The sequence below is a fragment of the Aulostomus chinensis genome, chromosome 14 (assembly GCF_037954235.1).
Source record: "Aulostomus chinensis isolate RoL2024-O1b breed Wild chromosome 14, RoL_Achi_v1.0, whole genome shotgun sequence".
NCBI lineage: Eukaryota > Metazoa > Chordata > Actinopteri > Syngnathiformes > Aulostomidae > Aulostomus > Aulostomus chinensis.
Window position 1 is genome coordinate 15,123,231 of NC_141333.1, and position 18,546 is coordinate 15,141,776.

General features: G+C 42.8%; 2 protein-coding genes across 6 annotated transcripts in view; both read left to right on the forward strand.

Moving 5' to 3' along the window:
* The window catches only part of ap3d1 (adaptor related protein complex 3 subunit delta 1), a 28,673-nt gene extending 25,816 nt beyond the window's left edge, over window positions 1–2,857 (forward strand). For all 5 annotated transcript variants that reach the window (XM_086223536.1, XM_086223537.1, XM_086223539.1 and 2 more), the window contains one exon: window positions 125–2,857. In XM_086223536.1, coding sequence (XP_086079662.1) covers window positions 125–220 — 96 coding nt within the window. In that variant the 3' untranslated portion in view covers window positions 221–2,857. The remainder of the gene's footprint in view (window positions 1–124) is intronic.
* A 1,249-nt stretch (window positions 2,858–4,106) lies between these two features.
* Window positions 4,107–16,799, forward strand: cdc34a (cell division cycle 34 homolog (S. cerevisiae) a). The gene is made up of 5 exons (XM_086223639.1): window positions 4,107–4,587; window positions 14,078–14,164; window positions 14,315–14,412; window positions 15,736–15,870; window positions 15,965–16,799. The coding sequence occupies exons 1-5, from the start codon at window positions 4,405–4,407 to the stop codon at window positions 16,185–16,187; spliced, it is 726 nt and encodes a 241-aa protein (XP_086079765.1). The 5' UTR covers window positions 4,107–4,404; the 3' UTR covers window positions 16,188–16,799.
* The last annotated feature ends 1,747 nt before the right edge of the window (window positions 16,800–18,546 follow it).

Below are 18,546 nucleotides of genomic sequence, written 5' to 3' on the forward strand. Positions count from 1 at the left end.
CAACACCTCATAAGTAATGTAGAACCAGCTATAAATCCCAACACTGATGGACTTTCAGGTTGTAACCTTGACTCTCTCTCTCTCTCTCTCTCTCTCTCTCTCTCTCTCTCTCTCCCCCCCTCAGTCTGGTCAGACCGTGTCCATTGACGCTAAATGTGACGAGCCAACACTTCTTGGGAATGTGCTGGATGAGATCAAGCAGACCTTCTCTCAGTGCTGATTGTGTACAGGGTCGCCCCAGGGTGCACCCTACCCTTCCACGCCACCCTTTCCCTCACTGAAACACAACATAATCATGTTACAAAACACTGCGGCTGGCACGTCCAGTATCGCCCTATTTATTAGTCCTGAGATTTGCAAGATTTCTCTCTCCTCCCCCTCCTCACCTTCTTCTCTGTTGTCCCTCTGCACTCTGAGCTCTGTGGTCACTCCCTGATACTTGATGTTGTTTTACAGACTCACTGTGTTCTTGCTTCATCTTTGCTACAATGCACTTTCATTTTTTAGTCCTGAACCCCTGGCAACCACCCCCACCTCTGACTCTTGATTCTGGATGTACTTCCTCCTCCTCCCCCCTCGCCTCCTCTCCTCCCCTCTGTCGGCAATTCAGTCTGTGACAGTCATGTAATGTAATGTTGAGAACTGGACTTTTGCTGTTGATGGATAAATTGTGTTTTTACTGTTTTCATTTGTTTCCTTTGGTTTGTTTTTGTTGTCTCTCTTTTGTTGTCTTTTTTCTTTCTTTTTTCCTTCTTAAATTTTGTTCAAAGCCTGTCTGCGCCTTTGTCTCGTCCCATTCTTTCTCCTCACTGAACACCACAGTGCTGCTCTCCTGTGTCGGCCCGGAAACCATGTGACCGTCTTATTTCTCACACTGGTCATAGCTGGAAAAATGGCGAGTTGACTTGTCTCACTCCACTGACCTTGTGCCTGGTGAAGATCACACACCGGGCGACTGCTGTGAGAATAGTGCCGATTTTAAGCCAAAACTACATGTGAGACATTGGTCCATCACAACGGCTGCCCTGCTGTCCTTTGTCAAGTCTCGGAGCAGGTCTACTAATGTGAGCGGCACCACGGGGATTTTTACAGTAGATGATTGGCTTGGCCTAAACATCACAGTTCCTCCAGCTCTTTGCGAGTATTGCAGAACCCCACCTCCTTCCCCTGTATTTCTCCTCACAAATCCAACTGTGTTTAACCGCAATTTAGCCAGCTACTTGAAAGATTTCAACTCCTCCAAGAATCAAAGAATAATTGTAAAATATGAGAGCCGAACATGATTGAAGAAACTACTAGTGTACAATTTAATGTGAGCATTCTGCTTTACCAGAGGAGAGTTTTCAGTCAGGACTCCGCCTCTTCCTCAACTCCTGGAAAGGACAGTCGTACATCGAAGTACACCGAAGGATGCCGTCTTTCATGTGAAGTTGCTATGATGCTGAAGGCCCTTATTCTCGCCTGAACAAGAAGTAGTATTCAGCCTCTTGTAAGGTTTTCCTACTGGGTTATGGATGTCAGGTGATCCATTTAAACAAAAAAAACCAAAAACAGCTTGCTGAAGTTGTTCTCACTAAACAGACCCTTAGGTGGTCCATCAGGCGGTATGGCTACCACTTAAGAATCCCCCCCCCCCAATTCTGATTTCTCCAACTTTGTGCCCGCTGCTGCCAACAGGGAGGTGTAAACAGGCCTTCTGTCCTTCTGTCCCCAGATTCTAGCCTGCTATATAATCAAGAATACACAGGGGACATAGGAAAGACATTCCTGACGAGGCCTGTTTGCTTCACAGTAGCTGCACCTGGGTGACAGCCGGCATGCACCCACTAAACTCCAGTGACCGCCCCCCCCCCAGTGAACTGCCTTGCCACTATTTCGTGCATTGACATGTTGCACTAAACATAAATGGTCATTATAAAGGAAATGGCCTCCTCTTATCACGCACAGGTATTTTATGTCGGTGTCATTCATGTCTCAAGTCACGAGTTAACCTTGAGGTAGCAAGCTTAAAAACTGACTCGGTAGCGTCTCTGTTCATAAGCACCCTCTGACATCACATCAGTCTACCGTTGTTGACAATGACATCAGTGGCCTGAAGGTCAGCTCAACCATTCCGTAAATCTCCTCTCCACTAGTAGTCATAGCGAGTCGCCTGTACTTCAGGAATGTCATTAGAAAATAAGTATGCATGAATTCCCTTCAATGACAGAGTGACAGTGCTCCCTTCATACATTGTCCTTATTCTGATCTGATTTTTCCTGTGCATACTGTTTGATTAAAAATTTGTATATCGCATGATTTAGAATGTATAATTTTTTTATTTACCCTTTTCTCTGTTCTATGGACATGCTCACAAAAACTTGTCATTCCATTTTTGCCCCCCCCCCTTTTTTTTGTAAAGACGTGTACTTGACCATTCTCGTTTTTTTGTTTTGGTTTTTTTTTTGGATTGTATTGTGTTTTTATCTATTCCGAGTTTGGATGATTAAAAAGTGATATTGTTGAATGTTTTAAATTATTAAACGCAGGGGAAGGAAAGGGGTTCTAGTCAAAAGTCTTGACTCTTGAGGGCATGGAGGGGGGGGGGGGGGTTCAGTGTGTTAAGAACAGGTCATGTGAAGCAGCGTACTGAGAGGCAACCCACTGTCTTAATTCTCTACTGGTTCAGTTGTAGTGAGTTATTTTACCAAGTTTGGCTTGTGACACTGAAATATACTCTCATATGATGGATTTTTGAAGGTCCTGTCTCCTTATTATCCATTCTCAATTCTTCAGCTGTACAATATAATATGTTCTAAGGGGGACATAAATTCTTAATTCCCTTTAAAGAAAATCCACCCAAATAAAATAAATAAAGGCTGTAAGATGCTGTAGTCTCTTATTTGTGTTGCAGTGAACGCTATATACAGTGTGTGTGTGTGTGTGTGTGTGTATATATAGATATAGAGATAGAGATATAGATATTAATTAATATTTCTCTGTGTAGAGTTGGTATGCAGTATGTTTTGCCTTTTTCTCTTTGTATGGGGAAAAGATAACTACGGCCCACTGGAGGCAGCTAAGGTGTTCTTACTTCAGTTCCCATGAAGCCTTGCTTCTGCTATTCAGCCTCTTCAGCTGCTGAGTAAAGTTCAACTGACAACTCAGCCAATTTTACTTTTGTTATATTTTTATTTTTAATAAATTTGTTCGACAGCAAAGGTCACTCAACCATGTCATTTTATTGACGGCGAAGAACCCCGTGAGTCAAGGCCTTGAGAGGAAAGAGTTTCCGTTGAAATCTTTCAAAATAAAACAGCTGCTTGGTGAGTCAACAAAATTGTTATTTTGCACAAAGGCTGTGTCACTGACATAACCAAGAATTAAAAATGAGTTTTACCTTTGCCATATCAGCAACATATTTAACAAGAGGGCTCTGGCACTGGTGAGTGCTCGAGCCTTAATTACTGGTGTATAAGGAAGCATCTTACACCAAATGAGTACCTTTAAAAGAAAGGTAGTCAAATGCAGCAATGTTAACAGATGGTCATTGTCACTGTCACATGTAAGGGCCACTTCGTTAATGAGTTCTCAGTGGGACATCAAGCAATATGTGCATTTTGTTCAGATTCTGATGTCAGTGAGGGTGCCAGCCACATAGATGAGGCCAGGATGATGTACCATTAATGCAACAAATCTCTGTAAGCCTGGTATTGTGTTTGAGGTCTGGGGTCCAAGGTGGTTTGCAGACTCCAGTCACTCCCTGACTACATAGACTTCATGCTCCGTAACATCATCTTTGTGTCACAGATGGAAGTCAGAAGAGCTGTAAAATCAAACTAAGAACAGTGTTTCTATGTTACACAACTCACAGCTTGTCAAATACCAAAAAACCTGAACATTTAGGGCATTTCAACTTTGTTAGTGTAATTTAGACAACCACAAAGACAACCTTGAACCTTTTTTTTTTAGTCAACAGCTAGATGCTAAAACATTAATGAATCAAATTTAGATTATTCTTTTTGCCAATAAAAAAAACAACAACCTATGAACTGTGAAATTAAATTTACCTTCCGCCAGTGCAGAAATAAATGTGTAGGGCTTTTATTTTGGAAGCTGGTAGGAAGTTGAGAGACTGTGTACGGCTTTCCAACTGTAGTTCTGGATGGTGGTTAACTGGAGCTGTCCGGGATTGTTCACAACAACAGAGGAAGGCGCAGCAGCGGCAGCTCCCACCTAATAAAGCCAAGTCGCGATTTTTTTTTTTATCCAGTTGGAGAAACATACGAAGAGAAACCAACGTAAAAGCGTTTTTTTTCCCCCGGCGACGGTCTTCTTTTTCCTACAGTCATTATTTGTGCCGTACTAGGTTTGTGGCAGTCACAGTGGTGGTGAGTTCCTCATATTTATACAATTCGTCGGAATATGGCTCAGCATGGACATCATGTAGCCAGTTCCCAAAAAGCACTTATGCTGGAGATGAAAAGTCTCCAAGATGAACCAGTCGAGGGCTTCAAGATAACTTTGGTGAAGGAGTCGGACATGTACAACTGGGAAGTAGCGATATTCGGACCCCCTAACACACACTACGAGGGAGGCTATTTTAAGGTGAGTAGCTAACGTTAGCTAGCAGTAGACCTATTGTTCTTTTAGTAGCTAGTAAATTGGGTTTGATATAGCCCACATTACAGAAATAAAGTACGTAAAACAGCGGTTCAGGGTGAGTTAACATTTTATTGAACATGAAATGATGTTTTTTTTCCCCAACAGCAGGTAACAGTTAATAACGTTAACTTAGCTAACTATCAGTTCCTCGTTTACTGTTTTAAACGTCAGTTGTTTAACTTGAGAACTTAATTCCTTCAGTTTGAATAACGTTTCGTGTCTATTTATTCATGACCTTTTTTTTGGCTCAACTTAAATTTTCCTGTGAATATAAAGGCATGTTGGGGCTCTGATTATTTAATTTACTTTGTGTTAACGTGAAACAAATACTCAAGTTAGCATTAATGGCATGCTAATCTCATCATCTAGCTTTGACTGATTCGATCAGTTCTTTTGTCTTTCACAATACTATCCAACCCCAGATTCAATAGTTTGTTGTTTTCTTGTGTGCTATAGTAAAATTAAAGGGACATTTTAAGTAAGTCACAGTAACCTTGCATTGAGACGTAAACAACATCCAGTCATTACATTTCTGATTTATAAGAGACCATAGTCTAATCAATTTGTTTTTCTAGCACATTTGTTTCCTTCCCACTGAAGATACATTGGTTTCACAGCTCTGTTGTTCCTTTGTGATTCTGATTTTTTTTTAAAAAAAAAGGGGGGGGGGTGGTAGTTTACACAGCCTCCATTAAGTTTAGAGAGGAACCAATCCACGTTTTTTTCAGTTTTGATACACGTGCTGATACTGATTCCAATACAAGTGCTTGTTCTGCTTTAATATCGTTATTATTTGCATCGGTTTCATCACAAAGCAGTAAATCACACAGCAACTCTTCTAATTGAATAGAGTAACAAATGCTTTAATATTAAATGTATTCCAGAGAAGCTTATTTGAACTCTATGTATGATCGGTGATTTGTCTCATGTTGTTATGGCAGTTGTATTGTTCAGTGCTCGCTATGGAATGGAAGCTAGATGGGAATGTGGATCACCTTCATTATTCCAATATCTGATCTGTGTATGCGATCAACCAATATGTGAATAACGGTATTGTCAGTTGATTTCAATATTTCCCTTTCAGATATCTCACATTCAATTATATTTTCCGCTTGTCATTAAATCATGCATGTGAGTAGATATTTTTAAACTGGTTTAGCTGTTGGCCAATTACTGATCCTGATATTAGCTGTATAAAAATCAATATCGATATCAACTATTTATTTGCCTCATGCCTCTGACCCTTGATCTGTAAACTACTGGCTGTTTTTTCTTTTTTTAAGCTAATAGACACTACTACCTGTTTGTGGAGTCATTTTTAGTTACACTGCATGTTACACACCCTAAATTGTAAATATAGAATAGCCCTGCATTTGTTGCCATAGCAGGTAGCCTACAGTTGATCCGCCTGATGTAAACAACACGGTGAAAACCCGTTTGAGATGTTGCAAAATACTAGGGATTGTTGGTCACTCGTGTTTCAAGTTCAGTGTGTTCGGTCTTCCTAGAAAGCATGTTGATTACTTCATCTAGCAAAGTCAGATGTATTTCCTGTACTTCTGTTTCCACCTTCTCCGACATAGATTATATTCTTGTGTATTAACAAAAAGATAATGAGCATATATTAACATGCCACAATTATCCTGGCCTGCTGAGACAAGAATATAGGCCAGGGCCTAAGACAAGTTTTAATATTTGTCAAAGAGGAGCAAATAAATAATGTAATACATACTTAGTGCTCTTTACAAAGGCTTTTTGTTGTGGGCTCATTATGCTAAGCCCACATAGTTGTTTCCATATAACGGCTATATTGTGATGCATGAGTGATGGATCCCTCCATGATCAGATTAGCCAGCATATTGTAACTGCTCTGAGAGTCTAAACCACTACTTAAGAGAGCGCTTTGTGATTCCAGTACTGTGGAACTCTGTTCAGTTAGCCTCCGGTCTTTTTCAAGCCTGTAAACACAGGCAGAGGACCGCAGCCAGGCTCCCATGGACGGTGTACTTTATCTGTGCGGCGGCTGCTGCTGCTGTGTACAGGATTCCTTTGTCGAACCAGGAATGCACAGCCTGTATGTGAAATCCACCGCATGGTTGTGACTCATTGTTCTTTGCAAGGTTTCCATCCAACCAGTTTGCCATATTCTGAAGAAGAAAAAACAAACGCCCTGTCCTGACTCAACAAACAGAAGTGGGGCAGTTTATGATATCACATGAAACTTGGCTGAATCAGTTATTAGTTTCAGATGAGTGACAAATACATCGTGAGATCTCAACATCATCACGGTGCAATGTGACATATTGAAAGCTTCTGTAAGGTACGTAGTGACCATTGATTAGTACTGACACCTCCTAGCTGAAGGTTCTTTGTGTGTGTATGTCTTCTGCTTTGTCATGTGAACTATTGCTGCAGGCTCTTAGTGTTTGATGAATGCTAGTGGAGGCTCAGGCAGGCCCAGGGTCCGCCCTGGTCCTGGGACAGGTACTGCAAGAGGCACAGCAGTTGAGTTGAAAGCCCCCTGACTGTGTGACTCTGTTTTGTTGGTTGCAGTATTTTCATCTCAAATATCTCATCCAAAGAATGCCCTATGGTATTTAAACTAGGGCCCGACCGATACAGAATTTTTAAGCCCGATGCCTATTTTAAGAGTGGAAAAAAATTAGCGATTATTGATATGTGCAACTGATACATAGTGATTAATGTGCTGGATTGAAAATAGACCCTTCTTTCATTTTGCACCTATTTTGTATTGATATGACCATGTAAAGGTTCACAGATGGCTAAATGCTGTAAAAAAAAATAAATAATAATAATTCCAATATTGGCACATATTAGATGATGGCCAATATATACTATTTAAATAGTCAACTGCATTCTTTTACCTGAGTCTGAAAAATGAACACCTCCTAAATGTTGACACCTTTTAAGGGATTAATTGTTGTATTGAATTCTAGCTAGGGTCTGTTTTTTTTTAAGGATACGCTACACTTTTTCACACTTTTTGACCCCAGAACCTTTTAGCAAAATCATGATGTTGCCTTTTTTTTCGTGGCCTTCTTATGAAACATTACTCAAAAACCATAAATTGTCATAACAACATCATCTCTGCACTTCTTTTAAAATCACAAATCTGTTTCCTCAAAGATATTGCGAAACTTTCAGAGCTTGAAGTTTTGTCCAACATCTAAAAGCTGTTGAATCTTGGATATGCTGCATACAGTAATGGATTATATGAACACGCTTCAGTTTAATTCAACAAGCAGATAGTTGCTAAACTTGTGTCAGTGCTCTAACGCTCAGGTAGGACTGCCTCGAACAGGATCCTGCAAAACCTTTACATGTCTTACAAGTATCACAGATCAGAGGCTGTGATTTAATTCTGGTGCTTCTTGTGTCAAAAATTCACATGATGATTAAATGTAATTATCATTTTTGTGATAGAATAACGAAGCAAAATCCACCATTTACTGTGTTTCATTAACGTCCTTGTTGTATTTATGTATGTAGGTAGGTGTGTGTGTTTGGTCTCTTAAACTCAGTGGAACCGTAAAGAATTGTGCAAACCCATGAACTTGACTTTCATATGATGACATTGACGATGACAACTTTTTCTGTGATTCCAGAGACTGTTTGCTGCGTTACATCAATGAAAGTCCTCACAAAGATATAAGCGTATGTGTGCGTGCGTGTGTGTTTGGGGTGACACAGGGCTGAACTGAACTGCTGTGGAAGGTCCTGGGATCTGTGAAATTGAATGGCTGATCAGTTGTGTTGGTGGTGCTGCAGTGTCAGCAGCTGGCAGCTTTCATTGGCATTGTTGTTGCGTGTGATTATGATGTTTCGGGGTGTCTACAATTGTGTACTGTGAAACAACGTCTGTTGTATCTGAGTAAAGTGGTTTCCATTAACTTGAGCTGGGTTACAATGGATTTTATGGACTTTCTCACTAAACACTAACAGATTGACTTCCTCACCAATGATATTAAAAAGGAATGTGTCACTTTACCCCCCCCCCCCCTTGCCAGTCTGTCTTTATATTTGTTTGTTTTTAACTGCTTGACAACCATTTGACAGTTGTCCTGAGCAGCTGACTGAATTAGTGCCTGCTTTCCCTTTTCCCTGCCGCATGATTTGCACAGCGTCCATGTTAGCTTTGCAGTCGCAGCAGTGAAGGGGAGGGTACAGGCTAAAAGACCCAACCCGGTTGCAGAGGGTTTTTCTGGGCTGGGCCTGACTGGGCTGACAGAGTCATGTTTCTCCCCTCTGGCTGTGTCACACAGAAAGGAGATCAGGGCTGAGGAAAAGTGGGGGAATACAGAAACAGCTCACTTAAAAGAAGGCAGAGCCCTTCCTAGCAGCAGTACCTCTTAAAAAGGAGAGCCTGCTGTGAGTAGAGGTGTGTGTGAGGCCCAAGTAGATGCTTTAAACGGTTTTGTGGCCCCATACCAGATCTAAGTTGTTTAATATCTGCAGATATTTGATCTTAGATTTACAAAGCAGAGGATTTAATAGGCATCATTCCCTTTTGAAATAACAGCACAGCCATCTGATGTCAGGAAAGGAGTTTCACAAATTCATTGACCTTTTTTTTAATAATAAAAAAAAAAGGCCCATGCAGCCATCAGTATTTTAACCAGCTAAAGCAATAGTCAGTGCAGTACATTGTGACACTGATAATTAGGGTTTAAATTTGAATACACCCTCCAAAATCCTTTTTTGAATAGGAGGCTGCTGTAAAGGAGAGTATCTCCTGGTTAGGAACATCTGTAACTGCCCCCTCAACCCTCCATGTGGTAATTACCCCTTTGAAACAATGCTGCACGGGTTCTTTCAAATCCATGTGTCACAATCACCTTCAAATCAAATTGTAACACACACTTGAGATCTTTTATCGTCTTTCCTCCACCTTGGGGGTTGGAGAGCTGCGGTAATGAGGCAGGGGGCCTGCTGGGTATGAACATGATAATCTTTGGGACCTGTGTGTGTGTGAGTGTGTTTTGCACTCAGGAATTTGCTCCACACAAGGACTTTCTCGTTCGTCATACGGTGCGAGTGTGGATTGGGTGCAGTGTGTGTGTGTGTGTGTGTGTGTGTGTGTGTAAAGAAGGTAAAGAGGTGCACTGGGAGAACAGAATGATTTGTTCTCTTCAGGGTCTTTGCATTGACCTGGTTTACTTTGCCTGTCATTTTTTTCAGCGGGTGGGCGTGTCCTCTCATTCCTCTTCCCGCTGTCCTTCTGTTCAAGGCAGGTTTTTTTAGGTCACAATCCAGGAAAGATTTTCACAGAAAAAAAATGATCTGCAGTTCCTTCCAGAGTGAGTCAGTTGGCTACGCTTAATGTCGATTGTGCAAATGAACTGCTCTGAGTAAATCACCTTTAGACTGTGGATGCCGTTAATTCTGTGCTCTATCCAGTTGTGAGGAATGATGTCATACAGGGCGGGAGCAGCAGCATGTTGTAGCAAAGGTACTGAGACTATAGTAATTTGTGATGTGGCAGATCCTCTTTGAGCTACTTCACCTGAAGGAGGAACACCTCATTCCCTGTACCTGCCAGTGGTTGAACCCCAAAAAAAACCCACTCTTGAGAGGCTGCAGAAATTGAGTATTGTACTAATGACAGGAAGATGGATGCAGAGAGAGTCAAATCTGTGCAGCACATGAGAATGAGTCTGTGAAGCAGGGGCGGACTGAAACACTCAACTGTTCTTTCTACTTCCTGTTTGAGTTGATCAAATTAAAACCAATAGCCAGGGGGTGTACATGCTTTTTTCAGCGAAAGGCTCCTCCTGTGTTTTGATGAATCACTTTTTTGTCAATTGATGATGTAAGCATATGCGACACACTGTGGCGACACCAGTGTCACTCCTGGCTTTGCCTCCAGTCTGTTAGCCAAACATCTCACACTGAGTCGCGCCCAGGGCTGAGTGAGCAATCTCATATTATTCAAATAAGAAGGATAACTGAATTGTTTGGATTTGTATATGATCAGTGTGTTTATTCATTAAAAAAAATCTTTTGTAAGTTTTTCTTTTAAAAGTTTTTATAAAATGAGCTAGAAATGTCCATTTAAGTTGCATTTCAGATACCAGAATCTCTCATTTTCCATCCTTGAGATTTGCACATTTGCAGCTCATCTCAGACAACAACCTTCTGATGGAGAGAGATCCTTAAAAATATCTCTAGGCAAATAGATTTCTGATAGAGATGCACATATCAGAACCGATTGGTGCCTGATTGGCTACCGGTACTGATTTTCACTCCTGCTGTTTTAGTTGACATTACATTCTATCATGAGCAAACCACACTGCACTCCCTCTTAAAGAGAGCAAAAATATACTCTAGAGAAATTTAGTCAAAATGGGAATGAATTAGTGACGAGTCTTGCTACATCGTGGCAGTTTCACAGTCCAGGCCAAGTTAATGTACAGAATCTGGATCAATACATGGATCAGCACCTTCATTCCAATTCTTGATCCATGCATGAAGTTAGCCTGATATGGGAATAACGTCAGTATTGGCACGATATCCCCCTCTCTAAGTTATGACAGACAAGTGAGGAAAATCAAAACGTTACCATGGAACTTGTTGGAGTTACAAGTTTTTTACTGGAGTTATGAATCTCCAGTTCTGCTGAAGCACCTGCTACATTAGTATTTACTACAAGCAACCAATATTTTTCATTTAGTCAAACTGTTTAAATTTGAACAGCTATTTTTTCATCAATTTCCAAACCAAGCCTACAGCTTGTTGTCCTACTCTTCTGAGCTATTCCTATTTAAATGATGTGTGTTTAAGTTTGACTGACCTGGCAGTATTTAGCGGCATATTTTTATTATCTCCCTCACTGTTTCCCCTTTCCTTCAGACATCCATTTAGTTGGGTAACATGTCGAAACTGCTATCTGTTGGGAATCAGTTGGTGCTTGATATGCATGCACAGCCATCAACCAAATCACGTAACCTGCACAATGGGAGCTGTGGCCTGAGTGCCTGAGCGTCGTGCCTGCCGTGAAGACTCTGAGAGGTCTGTCAAGTTGGTAATATCACTGGTCAGCTTGACTGTTCCCAGCAGGTCAGAATGACCCACTCACCAGTGGAGAATGTTCCGCTTCTCCTGAGCACACAAAGGAGGAAGAAAAAAAAACATTATTATCTTGATAAGACCTTGCTGCATCCTCCTGCCATTGTTTTTTTTTCAGCTTGGTTGATTAAACACACAATAATTACTGTTCTAGAGTGAACGCTGCAGTCTGTGTGTGTGAAATATGACCAGTACTGTCATATTTTTCCAGCCTCCCAGTTGTTCCTGCTGCTCATCCTTTATCTGGAGATACTTGGGTTGCAGGCCAAGATTTTCAGCTCCTCGTCCCACCCTGAGCTACCAACATTTATGGTGCTGTATAGTCACCACTGAGGCACTGAGTGCTCCAGTATTTATACTATAGTATATGCTGCATAACCACAATCGACACATCTATTTACCCAATTCACCAGCCATTATGAGCTCAGTAGGTTTTGAATCCAAACACAGTGTTATGACAAACTTATCCAATGTATGCATCGCTGGTGTTTGCATGTTTCTCAGGAAAGGGTTGTAAAGCCTGAGGGTAAGCTGCATTGTGAAATAACCTTCTTACATGGATGGCTTATCGTAATGCATATCCCCACCTTCCTGCTGTATTCGTCGCTTTCACTCAGACTTCCGTGATTGTGGTAAATGACGCCATTCGATCTTTGGACATCAACAGGCTAGAATGAGATTTAAATCCCTTTTCTGTATCACACAAGAGCTGGTTTGCTTTCCGATGTTGGTTGTCTCTTACTGGTGTGTCATTTTATCTCCAAAGTGGCTGGGGATGGTGTTAAAGTGAATGTTGATGAGTCTGGAGGTGGCTATGAAGTGGAGGAAGAGAATCGGGAATGCTTAGTTCTCAGCCAGATCCCAGATATGATCTGGATGCTGATATTGTTATAGAAGGCAAACTAAGTTCTAACTGTGGCTGACTGGCCCTCCTTTCTCTCCTTCTCCTCCTGACCGCTATTTGTTGCACTGTTGTCAACTTAAAATGTGTACAGTGTTGGCTTGAACTCTGCACTCTTGACAGGCTGCTAGCTTTCTGGCGCAGTCATTCAGACCCAGGGATTGTGTTTTGGTTTTATTTTCCCTACAAGTGGACTGTCAGTATTTCCAATCTGGTCTGGTTTTATATGGTGTGCGCAGAGTTATTCTGCTGGTCGCAAATCACACGAGTCACTAAATGCAACAAATAGTAGCTTTAGTACAAACTTTGTACACACAGTGGGCCCTTAAATGGAGCTATGGCTGGACTATTAACATATCTGGTTGTGGTGCATTTGGTCACGGTTAAAGGCTTCAATGAGGGATAAGTGCTTTATGTTGAGCACAAGTGTCAATAGAAAACCCTTTTATTCTTACTAAAATCCCTGTCATCCTCCCTCTACCACTCTACCACAACAGCCTTCCCCTCCCTTCCTCCCCCCCTTCCCGTAGGTTCACTGTGGCGAGGACCAGCTGACCATGCCGAATCAGCAAATGTGGGCAAGTGTGTGTTGGTGTGCTGAGAGATCAGCAGAAGGTTTCATGCTGGGAATGACGTGCATGTGTATAATCAGTATAGTTGGTGTCCCCCTGTCCCTCCCGTAGTACGCCTTTAATGCAGGCTTGATACAGTGTGTATGTGTGTGGGGAGGGGGATTCAGTGTGGGGGAGATATAATGGTGAAACACGGGTTTGATTGTGTTGGGTTGCAGTGACAGCTGGAGAGGCTAACCCCCTCACCGCCAATGTCTTTATAGCACCAACCAACCCCCCTCACCCACCGGTGTTACTCTAAGCTCTGCTCTCTGCAGCTGAATATTCCGCCTGGCCTCCCTCCCTCCCTCCTCGCCATATTACGTTACTGTCAATAGCTCCTCCACGCTCAAGCCCCTCAGTAGAGCTTGCCATGACTCCACAGCTACTATTTTTAGCTTTTTTTCGATCACTATCAAAGCTAATCAGCGTGATTGTGGAGACTTTAATTCAGCAGGAGCTCGACTGCAGTGCTGCAGAAATGGGTCTTTCGAAGAGCGTGTGTGTGTGTGTGTGTGTGTGTGTGTGTGTGTGTGTGTGTGTGTGACTTGTATCCTGGGTCTAATTAGCCCTGAGTATGTCAGTATTTGTAAGTGTGGCGTCGATGATCACTGGAGATTTTCTGGAAGAACACTTCACCACTCTTGTGCTAAAATTATACAAAAGATTCCTGGGGTGAGTGTGAGCCAGGGAGGTTTTGCTGGCTGAACCGATGGAAATAGTTTTCCCATCAACACGAGGAGTTAAAAGATGGGGATGACCTGTCTGTTAGCAAGGAAGAAGCATAGGCTTCTAGCCTCTCATGTTACTAATATGCATCCTCTTTCACCCACAGGCTCGGATCAATTTCCCTGTCGACTACCCATACTCTCCGCCCGCTTTCCGCTTCCTCACCAAAATGTGGCACCCAAACATTTATGAGGTAAATCTGACTGTTGTAAATAAAAATATTGTTCTTGAAAATATGTCTAAACTTTTTTATGGATGTGTGTTTTGAAGTATCCGCTACATCTAAGCAGTCGTGGCTAAGAGATCGTCTCAACATGCTGCCCTGTGCTTGTGTGTCCGATAGAACGGGGATGTGTGCATCTCCATACTGCACCCGCCAGTGGACGACCCACAGAGCGGCGAGCTGCCCTCAGAGAGGTGGAACCCCACACAGAACGTCAGGTACATAATTTAACGTTCTCCATCTTTCCAGGGACACTGTCATTCACATTTCTAATAAATTACCTAATAAAAAAATCAGATTGGAAGTGAAAAAAAGCTCTAGTGTGGGTGATTTGTGGTTTGGAGTACGGTGTCTTTATGGGTGCTGAATGTTAGCAAGTATTATTTGATTCCTTCAATGTTCTCCACGGATTTCATACTTGTTAGCAGGATTTAGAGCCATGCTTTTGTTTCTGCTTCCAAGCAACTGTAGTCTCCAAGGAATCAGCTTGTGGTATGACAGTCAGCCTGTGAAGACTTGAATGTTTTTCTTTTTCTTCCTCAGTAGTGAGGTCAACATTGTGCTATTGGGACTGATATTAGCTGCTCCACTTTAGTCTGCGCTGAAATTTCAGCACAATGTAAGAAACAGTGCACAACTCTTTTACCATTAAATCAACCCTGGCATCAACAATTCTGCTGGGCTGACCCCTGTATTACTCACTACAATGTAGTGACAGCTGATTGCACCATGTGTGTCAGGAGCTGTGGATTTCCAGGTGTTGCAAGTAAGGGCAGCTCTCCTTGCTGACTTTTCGGGTTCAACAAGAGAGTGCTGCATCTCCTCATACAGGTTTTGAACAGCCACTCCAGTCACGTGTGGGAGTGGTGCTGCTGCCTCAAGTGCATCGGCACTACAAGAATTCAGGCCTTTGAAAAGGTTGGATGAAATTTGCCTTGAACTGGTTTGTTAAAATACTGCATTAACACACCGATGCTCAGTGTTTCACAAAGGTTGAATGACCTCTATCTGCTTCATCTTTTCCAGACTTGCTTCAGATTACAAAAAATTGCCCAAACATCTGCTTTGAGACGTGTAGGCGCTGATTTAATCCACTGCTGCTGTTGTTATTGAGCAGATGTTTGGTCTAGTGGAGGTTCTAAGTGTTGCTTGGCCACTCCTCCAGGAGCAGAGGAACTTGGTTAAAATGAGAAATTAAATCTGCTTCATTTCAGTGTGTGTTCCTCAGTTGGGTCAGAATGAAAAGGGATTGGCACCCTTGTTCGTAGCCCTTAAGAGGCGGTGTGGAACTGGTCAGTTGATTGTTGTGGAAATGTTTACTGAGAATCCAGAATAAAGAAGACAAATGGATGCTCTGGTGTTCAGCTGATTGGATGTCTGACCTTCACCTTCATCTCTCTCTCTCTTCTCTGTCCACCCATCTTTTGTTCCTTCTGTCCATTTCTGTACATCTCTTTGTCTTAGATTATCTGTCCTTTATAAATCCACCTTCCCTTTATCCACTCGATTTTAATCTCTCAACTTTCGTGCCCTCCCCTCAGAACCATCCTGCTCAGTGTGATTTCTCTCCTGAACGAGCCCAACACCTTCTCCCCGGCCAATGTGGACGCGTCCGTCATGTACCGCAAGTGGAGGGAAAGTAAGGGCAAGGACCGAGAGTACATTGATATCATCAGGTATGACCAGGGGACACCCCGTAAGCATGAGGATGAAGAGTTCAAAGCACCAAGCACCTCTGTGTGAGCCCTCTTCTTTCTTCTCCTCTCACAGGAAGCAGGTGCTGGCCACCAAAGCTGATGCAGAGCGGGACGGTGTCAAGGTGCCCGTCACATTGGACGAGTACTGCATCCGTACCCAAGTCCCACCCACAGACGACGGCTCCAACCTGTTATACGATGATTACTATGATGACGAGGACTTGGAAGATGAGGACAATGAGGAGGAGGACGACTGTTGCTATGATGAGGATGACTCGGGCACAGAGGACTCCTGACCTCCCTGTGATGTCACTCCTGACCACACCCCATGCTCCTTGCTCCATCACGGACTGAATTTTAATTCCCCACCCATCCCCACCCTATCTTTTTCACTTAGCACAGTCCTCCTGTCACATGTGCAGTCACAGTTTGCACACTAAAGCCTGATGCATTGAAAAGAAAGCTAGTAGTTTGTTTCCTTCATGTATTTTTATTTCATTTGTTGTGTGAGTGGAGGTTACACACATGATGTGCACACACAGGGTAACTGGGAGTCTTTTATACTTCTGTCCGTCAACACTGATAACAATATGTGGTATGAGTGTATTTTCTTTGGCTTTGAGTGGCGCAGTTTCTGGCTGACGGTCTTCTTTCAGGAGAAACGTCACAGGTCAGATCAGAGCGAGGCAGAGGAATTTCAGAAAAGCGTACAGTGCAATTTTGTGTGTTTGAAAAGCTGAGTCCCTTGTCTGAGCCGTGTGTGTGTGTTTGTGTGTGTGTGTGTGTGTGTGTGTGTGTGACCTCTGGTTAGTCGGCTGTTCGAAGCCCTGCCACGCTTCACCTTTTACCTTCTGAGCCCTTGGACTTTTGCTTCTCCATACAGGGAAGTTTTCCACCCCCCCCCCCCCCCCCAAAAAAAAGCTGTTTACTCCCTTGTGCCTTCCTTCACTCCCTTGTCACAGACAACTCGTACGCACAGTGGGTGTGAAAGCTGCAAACTCCTACCAGCCAGAAAAAAAGGTGTCAGAAGGGAAGGCTCACAAGGTTTCAGGTGTAATGGAGGGGGGGAGGGGTTGATTCAGTGGGAACAGCGCCCTCCTGGTGGTTGCAGCCTGTTTATAGCAGCACCTGTCAGACTAGTGAGAAAAGTGAGATCGAACAGCTGAGCGAAAGAATGTCCATGAGAATCCCATGAGCACCCTCTGCTCTACAGTAGTGCCACGCAGCCTTCAAGCACACAAGCACTAGACTCCTGGACGTATTAAAACAGCTCACCATGGCTGCTGCTCATGAAATCAAACGTACTGTATTTAAATAAAACAACAACAACAACAAAAACCCTATGCAGCCAGTGCTTGATTCTGAATATGCAGTGCTTTAAATGTGGCAGTAGAGCTGCACCCTTCACTAACTTGACCCGCCAGCTCCGACTTTTACCAGCCAGCTACGTGTCGGTGAGGGCTGACTGACTCGACTGTGCCCGCGGTTTAGAAATAAATGTATCTATCTTGATGTTTGTACTTGTCAGTGGTTTGTTGTTCTAAGCCAGATTAAGACTCCACAGCAGAGGACAGAGCACACCCCCTCCTGGTGGCTGTGTGTACTACACAGCAAGTTGGTTTTATTTTTAAAAATAGAATTTTCTTTTTTGTAAAAACTTCTCTCGACTCACCTGAATGAACCCGGTGATGTCAGAGGGGAGATCAGGTAGCATTGAGAGTGATTCTGAAGAATGGAAATGACCTGATGATAATGATGATGATGATGACGAAGGGGGATCAGTTTCAGTCTTCTTTACTGCCGGGAGCTCTCTGTTGCACACTCAAGACATATCGCCACCATCCAACAGTATTTCTGCTGTAACCATATTTCTGGTGTGTGTGTGTGTGTGTGTGTGTGTGTGTCTGAATATTTGCTGATCGTTTTATGTGCTCATGTAAGCAGGTGAGGGTTGTGAGGAAGCACGGCGAGCATGAGCAGGAGAATGTTTCTTCACGAGCATGCTGTTATGACGTGTTTGTGCTTTAAGGGTTGGGGGACGAAGGCTCTCTACTCGGTTTATGATGTAAAACGGTTGTGAATGGACTGAGGGTTGGTCCATTTTTTGTTTTTTGGGGGAGGCTTCTTTTACTGTTGAAATGTAATCTTTAATTTCCAAATTGTGGTGTGAGCTGCATTGTTTTCTATCTTATATGTAGTTAAATGCTAAGAATATTGACCTGATTGTTTTTAAGAAAAAAAAACAACAAAAGATTGTTTAAGGAGAAAGGAACACAACCAATTACACAAATATGAAGAGACAGAAATGCTGTTCAAACCAAAATAACCCTGAATATTCAGCGATTTGACTGTTGTCCGCTCCACAACCGATGAACGATCACCTCTCCCCTCCGTTCTCATGTTTTGGGTGAATGAGATTTCCTTATTTTTCATCAGACAACTGTTAGTTCTAGGATCACCATCTACCCCCCTGTCCCCCAATTCTCTGAGCTCTGATTGGTTGCTGCATCACTGAGGGGGGGGGGGGGGGGGGGACCTGCAATTAAATTTCAATAAATCACAACAAACACCTCAGGAAACACAACAACAACCCAACCAACAAATCTCCTTCTCACCTGAGTGACCCTGACCCCGGGGGAGTCTGACGTTTTGGCT